Here is a 19,120-nt window from a genome sequence, read left to right as displayed (position 1 = left end):
GAAAATAGACTTGTAGACACAGTGTGGAAAGTACAGAGTGGGATGAAATGAGGGAGTAGCATGGAAACATATACATTACCTCAAATGCACATTTTACAGTACCCTGGGGCCCCTTACAAAATCAATGTGTGTGATACATTTATACCCATTTTATAGGTTTTGGAACAATTTTACTGTTTTAAATTATTACAGAAGCTTACCGTTATATATTAGCTTTTATTACCTACTTTTAGTTCTATCTACAATTTACTTGTGGTGTCCTTAGTCAGGAACACAATCCCCAACAACAAAAATGTTTCTACAAGCAAAGACAGTGTACAAACTACTTTATGACAACCTACTTTATAAGACAGCTGTAATACATTCTTGGGGTGGGTGAGGAGGGAGGAACTCTCTATAATGACCATGTTTGCAGGACAGTATTATCTAGTTTCTGGAATATTAGGTCAAATTTTAAACTCTGACTTTCTTCTTTTTATTATACAGCATGTTCCTACATCACCAGCACCCTTGCTAAGAAGCCAGTACTAAACAGGGAGTACAAACTCACTTTCCTATTAGCTTAAAATAAAGAATTGGGAAAGTAGGTCAGTTACAGATCCAAATTAGCATAGATAAGGACTAATGAAATACTTCTTGCATTTGTGTTAAATATTAGGCTTTCATTTGACTTTATTGAGAAAAACATTAAAAGATTCTAATGCTAAAAAGGTTTTTTGAAACACTGGACTAGTGTTTTAAAAACACTCCAAAGGTCCCTTTCACAACAGTCTATGGGTCTACAATACTGAAGATAAAAGGTTTCAATGGATTCCCATCATGGTTTCTTATTTTTCTCTATAGAAAGTCCCATGGTATGAAATAGGAAAACTATTGAAGAGAAAGCACATTAGACTCTTACAAAAGTGGAATGTGGCCAAAGAAGGCCCAAAACAGTAGAAAAGGGACACTAGATAATGCAATTATTTTCTTCCATTTTTAGTTTTAGAAGTTTTATTTGGAATTTGGTATACAAGGAAATTAAAAGTTAGTGTTTAATTACATGCTTTATCAGCCAACCCTCTGCTTCAGTCATTATTTTACTAATCAACAGCTCTCCAATGGTTGTACCTTATCAGTCGAATGATACACACAATTGTATAAGTTACCTTCAAAGTTTCAATAGGACTTTCTCCAATCCACTTTATTTTCCACAACATTTCAATCTGTAGTCTACAATTTTATCAAAGTGGCCTTTACTTCTAAGTCCATATACCTCACTCTCCTGTCTATAGGCATCGGCCTCACTTGCCCAACTGAAGCATAATTCTTCTTTAAGCATGCCATAATTTTGCAGTTCAGTTCAGTTCAGTCACTCAGTCATGTCCGACTCTTTGTGACCCCATGAATCACAGCACGCCAGGCCTCCCTGTCCATCACCATCTCCCGGAGTTCACTCAGACTCACGTCCATCGAGTTCGTGATGCCATCCAGCCATCTCATCCTTGGTTGTCCCCTTCTCCTCCTGCCCCCAATCCCTCCCAGCATCAGAGTCTTTCCCAATGAGTCAACTCTTCGCATGAGGTGGCCAAAGTACTGGAGTTTCAGCTTTAGCATCATTCCTTCCAAAGAAATCCCAGGGCTGATCTCCTTCAGAATGGATTGGTTGGATCTCCTTGCAGTCCAAGGGACTCCCAAGAGTCTTCTCCAACACCACAGTTCAAAAGCATCAATTATTCTGCTCTCAGCTTTCTTCACAGTCCAACTCTCACATCCATACATGACCACTGGAAAAACCATAGCCTTGACTAGACGGACCTTTGTTGGCAAAGTAATGTCTCTGCTTTTCAACATGCTATCTAGATTGGTCATAACTTTTCTCTCAAGGAGTAAGCGTCTTTTAATTTCATGGCTGCAGTCACCATCTGCAGTGACTTTGGAGCCCAAAAAAATAAAGTCTGACACTGTTTCCACTGTTTCCCCATCTATTTCCCATGAAGTGATGGGACCAGATGCCATGATTTTTGTTTTCTGAATGTTGAGCTTTAAGCCAACTTTTTCACTCTCCTCTTTCACTTTCATCAAGAGGCTTTTTAGTTCCTCTTCACTTTCTGCCATAAGGGTGGTATCATCTGCATATCTGAGGTGATTGATATTTCTCCCAGCAATCTTGATTCCAGCTTGTGCTTCTTCCAGTCCAGCGTTTTTCATGATGTACTCTGCATATAAGTTAAATAAGCAGGGTGACAATATACAGCCTTGATGTACTCCTCTTCCTATTTGGAACCAGTCTGTTGTTCCATGTCCAGTTCTAACTGTTGCTTTCTGACCTGCATATAGGTTTCTCAAGAGGCAGGTCAGGTGGTCTGGGATTCCCATCTCTTTCAGAATTTTCCAGTTTATTGTGATCCACACAGTCAAAGGCTTTGGCATAGTCAATAATGCAGAAATAGATGTTTTTCTGGAACTCTCTTGCCTTTTCCATGATCCAGCGGATGTTGGCAATTTGATCTCTGGTTCCTCTGCCTTTTCTAAAACCAGCTTGAACATCAGGAAGTTCATGGTTCACGTACTGCTTAAGCCTGGAGTAGAGAGTTTTGAGCATTACTTTACCAGCGTGTGAGATGAGTGCAATTGTGCAGTAGTTTGAGCATTCTTTGGCATTGCCTTTCTTTGGGATTGGAATGAAAACTGATCTTTTCCAGTCCTGTGGCCACTGCTGAGTTTTCCAAATTTGCTGGCATATTGAGTGCAGCACTTTCACAGCATCATCTTTCAGGATTTGAAATAGCTCAACTGGAATTCCATCACCTCCACTAGCTTTGTTCATACTGATGCTTTCTAAGACCCACTTGACTTCACATTCCAAGATGTCTGGCTCTAGGTGAGTGATCACACCTTCGTGATTATCTTGGTCGTGAAGATCTTTTTTGTACAGGAGACCCATGGTGAACACCAAAATTATCATTTTAATTAGTCTTAACATTAGTCAAGCTGATTAAGGTGAGGGAGAAAGGCAGAACAGTATCCAAATTATGGGTAAGAGAAAAGTTATGTTCTACTCAAGTCTGGCAGGACGGAAATCGTCACAATAAGCATTAATTGTTAGTGAGAAGGGCACCAACTTGCTAATTTTCTGAAATCAATAATCTTGTTTTATAGCTTCATTTACTTTCCTCTCTGCTGTTTATGCTTAGCTGTTTTAATAATACTACATCATGTTTTCCTATACTGCAAGGGAGATGTACAGTGGTGTAAGTAAACCATGAAATAGTATGTTAAAAATAGATAATAAATGACACTTATTAATGACATATGACACTTATTAAAGGAGAGTTAACAATCAAGGTAATTCTAAAATAGGATGTGGCCACTACTGTTAGAGTCGGGATTTGGAGGATGATGCTGAAGCCACTTCAGGAGAATGGGAACTCAGTTGACAAAGCCCAGGGTTACTGAAAAATTTTCCTGATTTCAAACATCTCTACTCAGAGCCAAGGAGGTGAACAGAAGAGCCAAGGAGATGAAAAAATTTTACTCAGCGGGTACCTTTCATTTCCTGCCTCAAGTTGCAAAATCCCAGAAGAGAACATTAGCTGCAGCGGAAAGCAAATGAATGAACATCCAGGATTCTGAGTGTTCTTAGTTGAGTCCTGTGAGCAGTGCTTCTAGCCTCTCCTGCTCCTGGAGGCAGGGGCCAAGCTCAGTCCCCATGCCCATCACTTCTTGTTTCAGAAGAACTCACCAAAGCTCTGGGTGGGAGCATCACGCTTATCTCTCAGAATCCCACAGTATCATGTGCCTCGCCTTGTGTTGCTATGAGGGAAACAAGGCAATGGGAATCCCTGTTCTCAGGGGCCAATATCTCTCTTACAGGCTCTTCAAAAGCAAAAGATTTAAAGGGCAAATACTTGTAACACTTTGGAAGATGAGAATCTCTAAGTGCTACAGACAAGGCTGAAGATTCTGATCTTAATACTGCATAGTTATTGTTTAGTTGCTAAGTCCTGTCCAACTCTTTTGCGACACCATGGACTGTAACCCACCAGGGTCCTCTGTCCATGGGATCTCCCAGGCAAGAATGCTGGAGTGGGTTGCCATTTCCTTCTCCAGGGGATCTTCCTGATCCAGGGATGGAACCCATGTCTTCTGCACTGGCAGGCCAGTTCTTAACCACTTAGCCACCCAATACTGCATTACATTTGCCTTTTAAATTACTGATTCAACCTTGGTTGGATTGTACAAATTTTATTAACTCTCTTAATTTTCTATATTGGGTTAATTAAAGCTGGATAAATTGAATAGCCTATCTCCTAATAATTGTTGATAATGTCCTCACACATAGGTATTTCCCTTCTGGGTAGGAGGTACACAGAAAAGCATGATTCTGTAACTTTGTGTTAAAGAGACAAAGCCATCAATGCATTTTTGCATATGGCTAAAAAATAGTCCCAGAAACTTAGATTTTCCTTTTGGAAATTTAACAGTGGGTCTTCCCCAAACTCAAGTCACAAACCTAGCTGGACAAATGAAATCTAGATGACCAAGTAAATGTGAGTTCAGTCTGTTATTTATATATGAGACATTTTGTTTGTGTAGACACAACAATTGTGTATACATAAAAGGTATACTCTCATTGCTTTATACCTCTAATACATCCCTTAATAGTTATGTTTCAAGCACATGTTTAGCAAGCATATCATACAGGTAGATACATTTTAAGCTAAAATTAATTAGGGTTTACTGGGCTGGGAAGATCCCCTGGAGAAGGGAATGGCTACCCACTCTAGTATTCTTCCCTGGAGAACTCCATGGACAGAGAAGGCTGGCGGGCTACAGATCATGGGGTCACAAAGAGTCAGACAGGACTGAGTGACTAACACTTTCACTTTTTTTCACTTTCAAATACAGTGTAGAACAATGCACATGACCTAATGATTAAGTGAGGGAGGTGACTGGGGTAGGAGGAAGCTTGAGACATAATTGCACATTCCCTAACATCTTACTGTTGTAGACTATAAGCATGTATTCAGAGGAAATTAATGGGGAAGATACATGAGTAACTATCTCTTGATTGGTCGGTTGCTATATAATTTTTATTTACTTTTTGGAAGCTTTCATGATTTTCCACATTTTCTGAAATTAGTATATATTTCATTATTTTATTGCATTACATTTTTGTTTAAGAAGAGGTATGCTGAGAGAATCGACTGAGTAAATGCCTTGGTAAAGCAAGCTGGGAAAGCAAATAATCACTCCCTGTACATCTGTTTTGGTAACTGGGTCCCTCATTTACTAGTGTTGCTTCAAGGAAGTCTCATCTATGTGATTTTGCCCACCATGGATTCCTCAGTGTTAAGCAAGTAGGGACACAAAAGAGGCACTCAGTGTAATTAAAAAAATTTCTAAACCCTTTAAAAAACTGAAGCATAGTTAGTTTACAATGTGTTAGTTTCAGGTGTACAGCAAAGTGACTCAGTTGTGTATACACATACCTATTCTTTTCCAGATTATTTTCCATTATAGGTTATTACAAGATCTTGAATATAGTTCCCTGTGCTATACGGTAGGACCTTCAATTTAATTTTTAAATAAGTAAATGAAGTTTAAAATTTGGAAAACATTGAGTCTTATTCTCTGCTTATAAACCTGACTTGGAAATTGTATGTATTTGTAAGAGCCAAGCCCTTTATCACTCTACAAGAACAGACATTTAAGTGAGCACATGATTAGACAACAACTGTCAGAACACCATTATTGAACTGGCTAAGCTCCTTGTCAGCTAGGTAGGGGTGTGTATCTAATTTGAAAATTAGTAGCAAGAATGTCATTGCTTTAAGTTTATCATCAGCTCTTGAAGTTAGTATTAGAGAGGCATAATAATAAAGCTAATTCCCAAAGTATTTCTGTTTGGTTTGGAAAAGAAGTATATAATTTTTTCCTTAGAAGGTTTTCCTTATTAATTCTGTTTTCCATGGACAGGATTTACCTTTCCTGAGTGTACACCCTGACTGATGGATGGGAGAGGTTAACCAGAAATGGGCCGGGGGGCAGAGAGAAGCCAGCCTGGAATTAAACATTGACTACGCTTCAGCCTACTTGGTGGTTCAGTGGTAAAGAATCTGGCTGCCAATGCAGGAGGCATGGGTTCCATTTCTGGATCAGGAAGATCCCCTGGAGAAGGAAATGGTAACCCACTCCAGTATTCTTGGCTGGAGAATCCCATGGACAGAGGAGCCTGGTGGGCTACAGTCCATGGGGTGGCAGAGTTGGACATGACTTAGCAACTAAACAACAACAAACTCTTCAGCTTCATGTTCTGAATTTAAGGTTCACTGGTGTGCGTGCCATGCATGCTAACTTACTTCAGTCATGTCCAACTCTTTGCAACCCTTTGGGCCTTAGCTCACCAGGCTCCTCTGCCTTTGGGATTCTCCAGCCAAGAATACTGGAGCAGTTTGCAATGCTCTTCTCCAGGGATCTTGCTCTCCTCCAGGGGCTCTTCCTGACCCAGGGATCGAACCCACATCTCTTAGTTCTCCAGAACTGGCAGACAGGTTCTCTACCAATAGCGCCACCTGGGAAGCCCTAGGTTCACTGATTCTAGAATGATATAACCTTTTCTTTGTGTAATAATTTCTAGTCTTTAGAGTGGGGTGGGTAGAGAGGGTACTTTTTCTTAAAAGACTGGTCTTTTTTCTCATTTTTGCTCTTTCTTTAAAATATTTCTTTAGGGGAATAAAGTTCAAGGCTGTTGGTGAGATTATGGCCAACTTGCCTTAGGTTAGGAGGGTTTCTCTTTTTCCCTCTTAAATTTCTTTTTTTTTTTCCAAACCCTTTGAGTGTGGAGAGGAATCATTATTAATTTTAGTGAAGTTGAGGGTATCTCTTATGATGGAACTTTTTTTCTTTAGAGGGAGCACCTCTCTTTAGGTTTGGAGGACTTCCTTATTTTTTTTTTTTAAAACAGGTGTTGTGGACAGAAGCTCTAAGGGCCACTGACTTTAATGAGATTGGGGAGCCCTTCTCAGGAGGATTTCTCTTTCTTTCTTTAAAATAAGTAATCTATTTGGAAGAAGTAAGATTGGGAACATTTGTCTTTGAAATAATTTCTTATTTTCCTTTTAATAAAAAAAAATATTTGAATGCTGGAAGATAGATAAGGTACTGGGGTTCCAGTGAGACTGAGTGCATCTTCCTTTGAAGAAGCTCTAGAAAGAGCTTTTGTGTTTTATTTCTCCTTTTTATGGGGGGTGGGGTAGGTTGATTATCAGAAATAACATTCATTATTTTCAATAAGGCAATGGTTCACCTCCCCTATGAATTTCTTCCTTAAAAAAATTACTCCTTAATTTATTTTCTTCTTTCTCCTCTTCCATTTTTCCCTCCTTTCTACCCCTCTTTTTCCCCTCCCATCCTTTCTCTCCCTTTCCTCCTCCTCTTCTCCCACCTCCCTCATTCTTTTTCTTTCTTTCTTTGGAGAAAAAATGTTCAGGGACTTTGATGAGTTTGGGAGCTTCATCATTCCCTAAAAAGGAGATTTCTCTTTTAAAATGTTATTTTCTTTCTTCTTTCCCCTCTAATTCTAAATGCATTACTTGTTTTGAGAAAAGGGAACTTTGTGGAGACTGAGGACATCTTTCCGTTAGAGGACTTTCTTGGTCTTGTTTCTGTTTCTCTCTTACCTTTCCAAGTTAAAAATTTCATATATTAAAAATAAAGCTTTGGGGTTTGGATGAATTCAGGTCACCTCTCTCTAGAAGGATTTCTTTTTCTTTTTTCCTTCTTTAAAAAAAATTGTTTGCATTTGTTTTCATTGTGTTTTGACAGAAAAGTTCATGTGTCTGTGATATTGGAGCTTCTTTTTAAGAGGATTTTGTATTCATTTATTTGATATTATCCCATCCACCAACACACATGTCTTTCCATCATTAATTTTCTTTTAAATCTTAAAAATCCTAAAGAAATTGTATTTTGAAATAATATTCATGTTCTTGGTGAGGAAGGGGCATCTCCCCTTATTTATTTATTTGTTTTTCCCCCTTTCATGGGAATTAAACATTCAGGGGATTTGGTAAGATCAGGAACCTTATCCTTTAATATTTCTTTCTTTATTAAGTTAAAATGTTTGCATGTATCTGGGTGGAGGGATTCATAACTTTCATTGATTTTGATGATTTTGAAAGTATATGCCCTTGAAGAGATTTCCCCTTTTGTTTTTCTCAAAAGAAAAAAAAATGGAAGTCAATAAAATTTATTTTTCTTGGTGAGGTTGGAGGGCCTTAAGAGGATCCTCTCTTTTAAAATTTATTCATTTGTTTGCTTATTTGTGGGAAGGTAGTAGGTTTATTATCATATAGTTGGAGGAACAATCTCTTATCTTTTTAATTAAGATATAATTCACATACCATCAGATTCACGACTTTATAGCGTATAAGTCAGTGCTTTTTAGTGTATTCACAGGCTGTGCAAACATCGTGCTTGTGCTCATCATGTCCTACTCTTTGTGACCCTTTGGACTATAGCCCACAGACTTCTCTGTCCATGGGATTTTTCAGGCAAGAATACTGGAGTGGGTTTCCATTTCTTCCTCCAGGGGATCTTCCTGACCCAGGGATGGAACCTGCATCTTCTATGTCTCCTGCATTGTAGGTAGATTCTTTACCACTGAGCCACTGGGGAAGCCCCACCCAAACATCACTATTGCCTAATTTCAGAACATTTTTATCGCCCTCCAAAGAAACCCTATACCTTTTAGCTATCACCCACACTTGCCCTCCCATCCCCTTCAGTTCCTGGCAACCACTAATCTACTTTCTGTCTCTAAGGATTTGCTTATTTTGGACATCTCATATAATTAGAAGAGACGACTGTAGGGAGCTTTGACGAGATTGGTGGACATCAACTTATTTTTGCCCCCATAGGTTTTGTGAGAGACTGGGCATGGGCCATGAAGTGCAAATACAGTTTATAAATTTCAAGAAAATTTTAGGGTGAAAAATACTTTTTACCTTGAGATGATTTCTCATTCATTCTTTTCATTAAAATTTTTCTCTTGGGGATATGTTTCATGGGCTTTGTCGAGGGAGAGGAGCTCTTCCCTTTAGAATTTTTTTTTCTTAAAATAATTTTCAGGGGAGTTTCATTATCTGGGGTTATTGTCCCTTTCTTTTTTAAAAAATTTGTAAATTTGTTTCTTCTATTTTGAGAATAAGGTTTATTTGCTTTGGTGAGGGTGGGGGCATCTCCCTTTTGGAATGGCTGCTTTCTTTTTTAAATGCTTTAAGTTTTTTTCCCACTTAGAGGATTATAGTAGGCAGGCTTTGGAAAGATTGGGAACCATATCCCTAGAAAAATTTCTATTTATTTTCTTTCCAGAAAAAAAGGCGGGCTTCTTTGGGAGTAATAGATTCAGGGTCTTGTGCCTCTTCTCCTTCCTTCTCAGGCTCCTGTTCTATGATGGTCTCCTCTGGGAGCATCACACAGGGAACAGCAATCACTACTTTGGAAAACAAATCAAGGCTAATGGAATGTCAACTTAAAAGTTTTTCTTAAACAAATGAACATCTTGTGTGTCACAGAAAGGCATATGTTGGATTTTTAAAAAATCTATAATAGATAAATTGATAGTTATACCCTATTAGGTGTCACTGGAGGAGGAAATGGCAACCACTCTAGTTTTCTTGCTTGGAGAATCTCATGGACAGAGGAGCCCAGTGCGTTACGGTCCGTGGGGGTCACAAAGAGACACCACTGAAGCGACTTAGCATGCATGCACTCATGAGGTATCACATCCTATTTTTGCTCTCTCCCACCCTGCTGCCTTCTTCAGGGGAATAAAGGAGTTAATAATAATGCAAAGGAAAGCATTCTGCAAACTGTAGAGTACCATAATAGCAGTGGGCATTATATAATCCTTGTTATAATGCCCCTGAATGCTTTCCTGGCCTCTGTGGATTTTCTCCCTTTCCCTGGAAGCACTGGGTAACTGATGGCTCAGCCGTCCCTGTGTCTTTTGGACTGCAGATCCGCAGAAGCCCCACTTGGAGATTTTAATAAACACATAAGAACTGTATTCTCAGAAAAGAAAGACCACTGGCCAAATATCTCATTATCTTTTTTAGAACATCCTGCAGCAAATGCTCAGGCGCTCTCAGAATATACCAAATATATCAGATGGTGTCATCAAAACCTGGCAAGGAGGGGGGAAAGAGCCTAAGAGGAAAGAAAGTAATTTCATCCTGACCTTCAACAGGTTAAACATTTGAATTTACAGTCCTGAAGCTGTTTACAGTCACTGCAGATATTCTGTTCACTTAGGGAAAAAAAATGTATTACCCCTGAAATCAACAACATCATTAGTCTGCTGCTGCTGAGACTGCAGGGAATAAGGACACTTTCCAAATCAGTTTTTTAATTGTTAGTAATTTGCTTCTTAATTATGATTCTAACATTCATTCTGAAAATGGAAAGATTGACTGCATTTCCCCAAGGGCTATATATTCCAGGCTATTTAAATAAGCATTTACTTATCCCTCTGAAACAAGTGAGAATGCATTTTTTATTCATTCACAGAAGCAGTCTCTATGTCATTGCTGAAAATGGAATTGATAGGTTTCAAGCTTCAGCAAGTGTTTATTGAGCAAAAATAGCAAGGGCTGAATTGTATTGGGCACTGGGAAGGAGAGATGGTATCTACCTTTGAGAAGCTCGGTCATAGGTAAGATAATAAAGCATTCCAGTAAGAATTACCAGGTGTCATATAAGCAAATGCCTGCTGCTTTGTAAGAAAATGTGTGCAAAAATACCAGGAAACTGTTCTGTTATGGTTTGGGATATAATGGTAACTGCTGTGTAGTTATTAGGAGTGAGGGATACAGAGGCCCCTCTCCACCCTAGAAATAAAAGCCACAAAAGTGTATTCCATCAGTCACCTGTGTGGTGTGATTATAATTTCATAGCTGATCAAACCCAATGAATAAAAATACATATGGTCTTTTTTCAACCACAGTTGAAGGAAAGGAAGCAAATATGGTTCACATGTAGGACCCCCCGCCCCGTCCAAGAGAGTTATAGCATTGTTGAAGAACCAATTCACACGTCTTTACTTACACTTGCTGCCACCAGGTGGGAGACCATGGCTCATTTCCTGGAAATTAAACCATTTCAGAAAGGAAGGAAATAGATTTGGTTCACAGACTGTTATTCTGGTAGCTATTTGGAAAGAAAATACGAGCCCTCTTTTCTCTGTCTTTACCCTTATGCTTGTCATAGATTTGCAACCAGCAGGTTCCGAAACCCCCAAAGAGAGCAGACCACACACTGGAAGACCTTTTTTTAGTGCAGTACTGGTCAGCAAAGTTATCTGGGAGAAATGTGCAGTCACATTCAAAGCCTTGGTTTCACTCATTTTGTCCTTTGATTTATCAGGCTAGTTTCATGCTACTGGTACTGACTGTGCTTACCATGTAGGATTTCATTGTATGATGAGAGCTATATATTGTTTTGATCTCTAAGATTCTGTGTGTGTGTGTATACATGTGTGTGTGTATATGTATGTCATTCCCCAGGCTTGCCTCAAGAAGGCAGTGTCTGAGAACAATGCAACAAAACCCTAGATAAGATGGCAGCCTGTTTGCCTTGAATGTTAAGATCCAAGTCAGCTGGTTATGGGTGCTATTTGCCTGAGGAGAATGCAGCCGAGAATGGTCCTATCACTGAAGATCAGGTGTTTTCATCTGCACTAGGGAATAATTGCATAGCAACACCTAGACGGTTAGAGAAGTGTTTGCTCCTGGCAGTTTTAGCATTACCCAGATTTTTGCATCCTTCAAAACTCTCTAGGGTTCGTGTATATGGCCCTTTTCACAGATGGGAAGAAACTCACTCTACAAGATAAGTGACTGAACAAAAGACCAGCTCTACTTGGCAAAATCAAACTGGAGGGAAGTGGTCATTGTCACCTGCTGAGACGGCCAAGTACCTGTGGGCCAGCTGGCTAGCATGCCTGAATGGACACTGTGTGGAGGAAGCTAACCTGGTTCCCCTACCCTGATGCTCCTTATCTGTCTGGCAATAGAAATTTTCTTGTCAAGCTGGTGAGAGATGCTTTCCCTCTGTCACAGGGCTCATCCCTGGAGCTCCCGGCCTGCAGTCAGTCTTTCAGAGGCCAAAGAGACCATGCATTCACTGACCATCCTGGTAATTAAGCCTTCAGGTGTCAGTTTCTCAGTCCTGCTGTTGGAATCTCAAGAAGGCCACAAGTCAGGTCAGCCTTATTGTTCTCCTTCTTATCAGCTTTATGCAAACTTCCAAAAAGAAGAGCAAGCACCTGGTTAGGGTGACCTCCCAGGCCCAGCTGCCCTAGAGATCACTGCAGGGAAGGGCTGCAGGAGGAAATGGTGGGGCATGGAGATCCACCCTCTGTGAAAGCGGGATTGTTGGATTTTTTTTTTAATCTTAATCTCCTGCAGTTTTATTTCTTTCTTTTGAAACCTGTGCATTTTTTCCCCTGTGAAACTTTTCCCTTCATTGTTTCTCTTTTTCGAAAATTCAACCCTCCCTATTCATAACTCAGGAAGCAACCAGCGCTTCTATTTCCATTTCGAGATGACAACCTCTGTCCCCCAGTCCCCTACATTCTACAAGTGTGTGGTCCAGAGTGACAGGATTCTGAGCCTTGTCCCTATGCCCTGCTAAGCAGCAGGTTGGTGTGGTGTGTTGTTTCTGTGTTTTGTATTGTTTTTCTTTGGGGCGAAGCTCAATGAAGGTGTATGTATACCTTATTACGATTTTCACAATCTTGTGGAACGAAGTTTAGGAAAACGAAGAGTAGGGGGATCACAAAGAAAGCATGAGAGACAGACTCCTGAAGATCAGACACCATTTTCGGGGTTTCAAGGTCCAAGGAAAGACCGAAAACCTTCTTTTTCCCCCTCCCCCCTTAGCGGGAGGATCCCCGTGAAGTGCAACATTTACAAAGGCGTCTCTGAAGACTGGAAGAGAGGAGGGTTCCCATTCACACGCTCCCAAATATCAACTCCTATTTTCCTGTCTTTAAACCAGGACTCCTGTACCATTCCAACTGGCACCAGTGCGGGATGCCAGTCGCCCGCTTGTGACGCGGCCCATCACTGTAACACTGTGTTTGCACCTACCTGACGGGAAATCCTGCAAACAGATGGAATGGTGGCTTCGACGCACGCATGCTCTCCCAGTCCTCTCGGGCGAACCCTGCCCTTCCCCTGCAGTGCGCGTGGGCGCCGCCCAACCCCTAAATCCCCACCCGAATCGAGTACCAGCGCCCAGCGGGCAACAGAGACTCCGGGCCCTTCCCTGGAGCGCTGCCAGTTGCGCCCAAGCTGAGGACTCCCTCCCCAGTGGCAGGGAGGGGGTCAATCAAACGACTGCGGCTCCACAGCTTGGGCCTCTGCGGCAGTGACCGCGGCTAATAGGTGTATTCCACTGCCCCCACTCAATCCCATCCCTGGGTACCGTGGACCGGCCGCTAACACCTCTCTAGGTCTCTTTCACTCCCTGGGTCGTCTTCCTCTTCTTTTTCAAGATATAGGCGCTCACCGCACTGTCACTTCTCATAGGGAACACTGCTCTGACTCCCAACCGGTGCTATCATCCCCGTTTCTAGCCGCCCCCCAACAGCCCACTCTCACTTCCACATGTTGCTTCCCGCCTCCCAACCGCTTCCCTCTCCCCTGGGCTCCCACATCTCCGCATCTTTCCAAGCATCTTTGCTAGTCCGTGGCAACCAAATGGGATGCTAAGGGTGTCCAGAGTCCCGAAAGCAGGATAGCCATACGGCCTCGCCTGGTTACGAGCCCTCCCGCCCCAGGGGGTCTTTTTCTTACCTTTATACTGGACAGCGGCACTGGCACTGGTGTTCGCGGCGTTGGCGAGGTCCTTAGACCCTTCTCTGGAGCGACCACCGGACACTGCAATAAATGTGGTGCTGGGCTCTGCTCCAGACGGGACACTTGAGCCGGCTCAGGGCAGGACTCTGTGGCTGGTTCTCTGGCTGGTACTGGGGCCGGCTCGGGGGCCGGTTCTACGGCTGGTACTGGGATTAGCTCAGGGGCTGGATCTGGGGCTGGTTCTCTATCCGGTTCTAGGACCGGTTCTGTGTCTAGTTCTGAGGCTGGTTCTGGGGTCGCCTCCGGACCAGGTTCTGGAGCAAGCTCGGGACAGAACTGCGGTGCCGGTTCCGGCGAAGGCGCGCAGAGCAGCCGAGGAGCCCGCGCCGGCGGCGACGGCAGGAGCGGCGGCTGCGGCGGCGGCCACGGCGGCGGCGGCTCTGGAGATTCCGCGGGTTGCTCTCCATCCTGAGGCGGGGCAGTGCCCTGGGCCGCGGCAGCTCCGCGGTCCATGGCCGAACACCGCCTCAGGTCCGTGCAGCGGGCGCCCTTGAATTCGGAGGGCTAAAGTATCCTCGGGCGCCCCGCCCACCCCAGTTCAACAACCCCTTTCAAGGTGCCAAACTTTCCCCCGCCCCGCTCCATGGCTGGCTCCGCTCTGAGGTCTAACAGGGGGATGCTCGGCGTCTCCCAGTGCTGGAACACGCCCCTCGGTGAGCGCACACCTCTTCGTAAGCAGCCACGGGCCGGATGGGCGGGAAGCAGAGGGGCTTGAGAACGCGGACTGGACAGAGCGCTTGATGACCTCCTAGCGACGCGCGGGAGGGGAGGGGGAAGACAAAAAGGGGAGGGGGAGTGGGGAGGCGTTGAGAGGGGGGTGTTGGAGCCCCGCTGTGTTTAACCCTTTAGTGACGCAAATGCGAAAAAATAAATAAATAAAAAGCTAGAAGCGAACTTGAGGGTCTTTGCAATCCCCCTTACCACCCAGCTGTGAGCTGCTGCTCAGGTCGGCTTCCATCCTGTGTCTGCTGTCTCACCTCAGCAGCAGGTGAACCTAGCCTCGGACCAACCTCTATGCCCCCCAGCTCCAAGCCTCTGTGGGCAAGTAATCCTTTTTTTCTAACAAGGGAAAAGAAATTAGCTGGCACGGGGTTGGGGGTGTGTGTATCTCTCTCTGTGTCTCTGTGTATGTGTTCAGTCTTTGGGGTTGAAGTAAAATGGGTGTGTGTGTGTGTGTGTGTGTGTGTGTGTGTGTGTGTGTGTGTGTGTGTGTCTGTGTGTGGTCAATCTTTTGCATTGAAGTAAAATTTGTCCCCCGTCTCAGTTTTTGCATTTCTGACCTTTGCCAGATCTGAGAGGTTTGCCTTAGGGTACAGGGTTTGAGGGTGCTTCGGCAAACGTGTGTTATGAAGCTGGGCGAGAGCCCTGGCTTTCCGCAGCCCGCGGATGTAGCCCAGGAACCAGGCAAGAGTACCCGGGTAGCGGCGGCTCGGTTGCGCTCTCCTGAGCTGAGGCTGCCCGGGTATCCGCAGCGATCCGGCCGGGCGTCTGTCTGGCTCGCCTTTACGGTAGGAGACTGCCTTTTGCTTTTAGCTGGACTTGTCAGGTTTCAGGAGGACTTTTTACTGAACTTGTTAATGTGTGTGTGTGCATCTTGGGCTGAGGAAATTCACTGCAACACTCACACCTTTTTCACCTCCTGATACCTCGGAAGCATACTCTTGCAAAAAGAGCGGCCGGTGCCTGCCGCATCACCCTTCCCACCACATCTGGAGACTTTAGAAGCTTTCTCGACTGTTAGTCATGTACATGTTCACGTACATACAAACTATCACCTCAGTCAGAGCTAGACTTTAGATGCTAATATACTGCAAAATTGCAATTAAAAATTGAGAAGACCACTCGTTAAGTCACTGCTCTGTGGGAGTGGGGGAAGAGCACCTATAAACCTAATTTGAAATATGACAAGTGAATTTATCTCTGACACACATAATGCTGCTGTTGTGGATGGCAGCCCTTCTTTTGCAGCCCCTCCTTTCCCTGTTTCCTCCCAGACCATATCCTCCACTAATCCCTCTTCTCTTGCCAACTGACAGTGACCCACCCGGAATTTTCTAGAATCTGCAACATTTTTCTGTTTCCCACACCACATCCCAGCACTAAATATTAATAATATTTGCTTTATTATTATTATTAACACCTCAGAAGACAGTCTCTCCTATCCCCCTCCAAAGACCAGAATCTCTGATGAGAGCTACATTTCCCAGATCCTCACTGCAGCATCCCAGCCTCAGCCCACTCTTCTGGAGAAGGGTTACACTGCTCCACAGCTACTAAGCTAGTACAGGGACCATCCCTAACCTCTGCGGCTGGAGAAGTCCAGGGGAGGTGAACCTTGTCTATCAAGTTCTTCACTGATGGCAGAACTCCTTCCAGTAAATCCACACAGATGGTTCATCCTCTTCATCTTCCTTGGGGTTTTGTTCCTCTCTTCTATCCCTTACTCAAGCAGCCAAGCTGCTTTTACCCCTAAGGGTTCAGGACTGAACATACAGATGCCAGACCTGACCAGCCAGTAAGCCTATGCTTGCAGCTCACTTCTCGGGCTTTTAGGCTTTGGTGAAATCTCTAACCTTAGAAAGGGCCATTATCTCACATTTAAATCTTATTTTCACTAGGCCTTGGCATATTAGAAGAGCTGAAGGCAGAGGAGTCATTGAGTAGAACGACATTTTGGGTTAGAGAGTGATGGCATAGACTGGGTGTCATCAAGCAGGGCACCACCAGGGGAAAACTTGGAGCTATTGCTTTGTATATGTTAATTGATACTCTTGTCTATTCTTCTATATTTAATCACAAGGAGTCCGAAATGTATGATGTAAACTCTCGCTGCAAGGTTAGTTTGAGGGTGAATGTTAAAATAGTTGTCTGTGGGTGACTTTTGCTCCATTACGGTGTGTTACTGGAGATATATTGGCTAGATTGTATTATGATTAATTTAATAGAAAGTTCTCAGCACATCAGAAGCTGCCTTATTGCCTTATGTTACAGCAGTGTTTTGTTTTGCTTTTTTTTCTCTCATCAGCTCAGTGTTGAATGCAGTGCTTTTCATGGGACCACAGTTTGCCGGGGGGTGGGGCGGGGGAGAGAAGGGGAGGATGGTTAGAATAGATTGATTGGTGCCTGAGTTAGGGAGACACTTTTGCTGTATCTTATCTATACCTTCCTCTCCCGCATAGTCTACTGGTCTCTTAGAGAGAAACTTTTACTTGGATGCTTGTGTATTTTCTTTAAAATGTAACCCAGGGCTGAGGCCATAGTAAGGATTCAGGAAATGTCTGCCAAACGGATGTGCAGCTTACCGATTAGGATGTCTTTCTTTTCTGAATTGCTTCTAAAAAGTATTTGATATTCCAGATGATTGATGATCTCCTAAGAGGCTCTTTTCTAATTCAACAATACTGACAGAAGGGCCAAGAGCTACATAAGAGTAAGAATGATGACCATCTCCACAGAGGCTTGAGTGGACATGATTCTGTGTGTCCCAGGGCAGACATGGTCCCTCAGCTGGGACTTTTTGGCATGTTATATATGTTACCCAATTGGGCAGGATGAAGGATTGATCAGTATGGTGGGCTCATACCTTTGGGAATGCAATATGCTACCTCACCTCCACCCCTAGCATTTATCCCACTTCCACACAAGATAAAGTCAATCCAAGTCAGAACAGAGATCCTTGATTTCAGGCTTGTTAGAATTTCTGGAGAGGCAAAGTAGAGAAAACCCAAGAAATGTGGCCAAATTAAAGCTCTTATTACTCCTTTTTTTTTTTTCATTTTCTTTTCACTATTGAATGAGAGTGTGACACTGCTGAGCTAAGTGGAAGCCCCTTTTTTCCTTGACCCATAGCTTCAATTTTCCTAAACCTTCCCTTTTAGAGCAATTTAGGGATGAAATGGGTGCCTTTCCTGAGTCTTAGCTGCCAATCTCCCCCACTTCTGCCACCTTGGCAATGTGCAAAGCCAAAATAACAACCTTTATAAAACTCTACTAAATAAAATAAAGAGATGGGATGAAGAATAGCATTTACTGAGGAGGGTAGAGGATTCAGACAATTAATTTCAAGGGGATTAACATGTAAACCCATTATCTTTTACTTGCTCTAGTCACATAGGATTTAATTGATCCAAGATTGAGGGTTTAAGAGTTAATACCTTGTATTCATATAATGCCTTTGCTTTCTAAAGTACATTCACATATATTATCTCACTTTAGCCTCACAGTAAATGTGTGAGGCAAAGCAAGTCTGGACTTCCATTCCACATCCCTCTAACCTTTTACAGATGAGAAAACACAAGTCCATTGAGATTAAGTGATATGTCTTAGGTCACAGAGATAATTAGTGGTAGAACAGACATTTAGAACTTGTGTCACTCAGCTCCCAGAGTGTAGGGCTGAGTTGGGGTTTGCGAGACAGGGGCTGCATGAATCCTCTCCATCACAAAGCGGGAAGTCTGCTTTAATGCCCTTCTATTTCTTGAGCCTGTAAGAGGAGCAGTGATTCTTACATTTTTACCCTTAGGTTTCTCAACTCTCACTGTTTCTCTCGATGGTAGTTAATGATCTGTAGCCAACCTCACTATAGGAGGCCCCTGCTTAGAGGAACCTTTTTGAATATGTATGTAATATAGTAATTCACCCAGTGTGTACTCGTTTTATTGGTTCTGTTTTTATACTTTCTTGAAGTGAAGCATTCCACAGTTAAGATTTAACTGGCATTTACTGCCAGTCTGAGGTATATACAGCCTTTTTAGCTGCGATGGGGAAGGAGAAGATGGAGCAGAAATATTAGACAATTTCCTTTCCCTCAATAATTTTTAGAACTTGGTGATTGAGATAGGACAAATACAGGTGAAAAAAAATCCAAACACAGATGTCAGTTTATGATTATGACTTCACACTTCGTGCACATGGGGTGTAGCAGTGGAACAAAGTGTGACAGTGTGGAAAGGAAATTGCAAACGGAGTCAGGAACTCTGGCTTCAGATTAAGTTGCTACCACTAAACTTACAGCATGACCTTATACAAATCATTTACTATCTTTGGGCCTAAGGTTTTCTCATCTGAAAAAAGGGGCTGAGGGGATAAAGTTGAACTTGATCAGCTAGCTTTAAAGTCTGTCCTAGCACAAAATATCACTGATCCTATAAATGAATCAGAGAAAGCTTCTTGGAAGAGAGCATACTTGAAGTGGGTCTTGAATGACACAGTTA

At 42.8% G+C, this 19,120-nt stretch overlaps 1 protein-coding gene across 1 annotated transcript in view; it reads right to left on the bottom strand.

Moving 5' to 3' along the window:
- The window catches only part of DGKK (diacylglycerol kinase kappa), a 114,762-nt gene extending 100,402 nt beyond the window's left edge, over nt 1–14,360 (bottom strand). Inside the window, exon 1 of the mRNA XM_018043624.1 lies at nt 13,845–14,360. Coding sequence (XP_017899113.1) covers nt 13,845–14,360 — 516 coding nt within the window. The remainder of the gene's footprint in view (nt 1–13,844) is intronic.
- Nucleotides 14,361–19,120: the final 4,760 nt, after the last annotated feature.

Source organism: Capra hircus (assembly GCF_001704415.2).
Source record: "Capra hircus breed San Clemente chromosome X unlocalized genomic scaffold, ASM170441v1, whole genome shotgun sequence".
Lineage (NCBI taxonomy): Eukaryota > Metazoa > Chordata > Mammalia > Artiodactyla > Bovidae > Capra > Capra hircus.
Note: the sequence above shows the minus strand (reverse complement) of the source record. Positions and strands in the feature narration are given on the sequence as shown.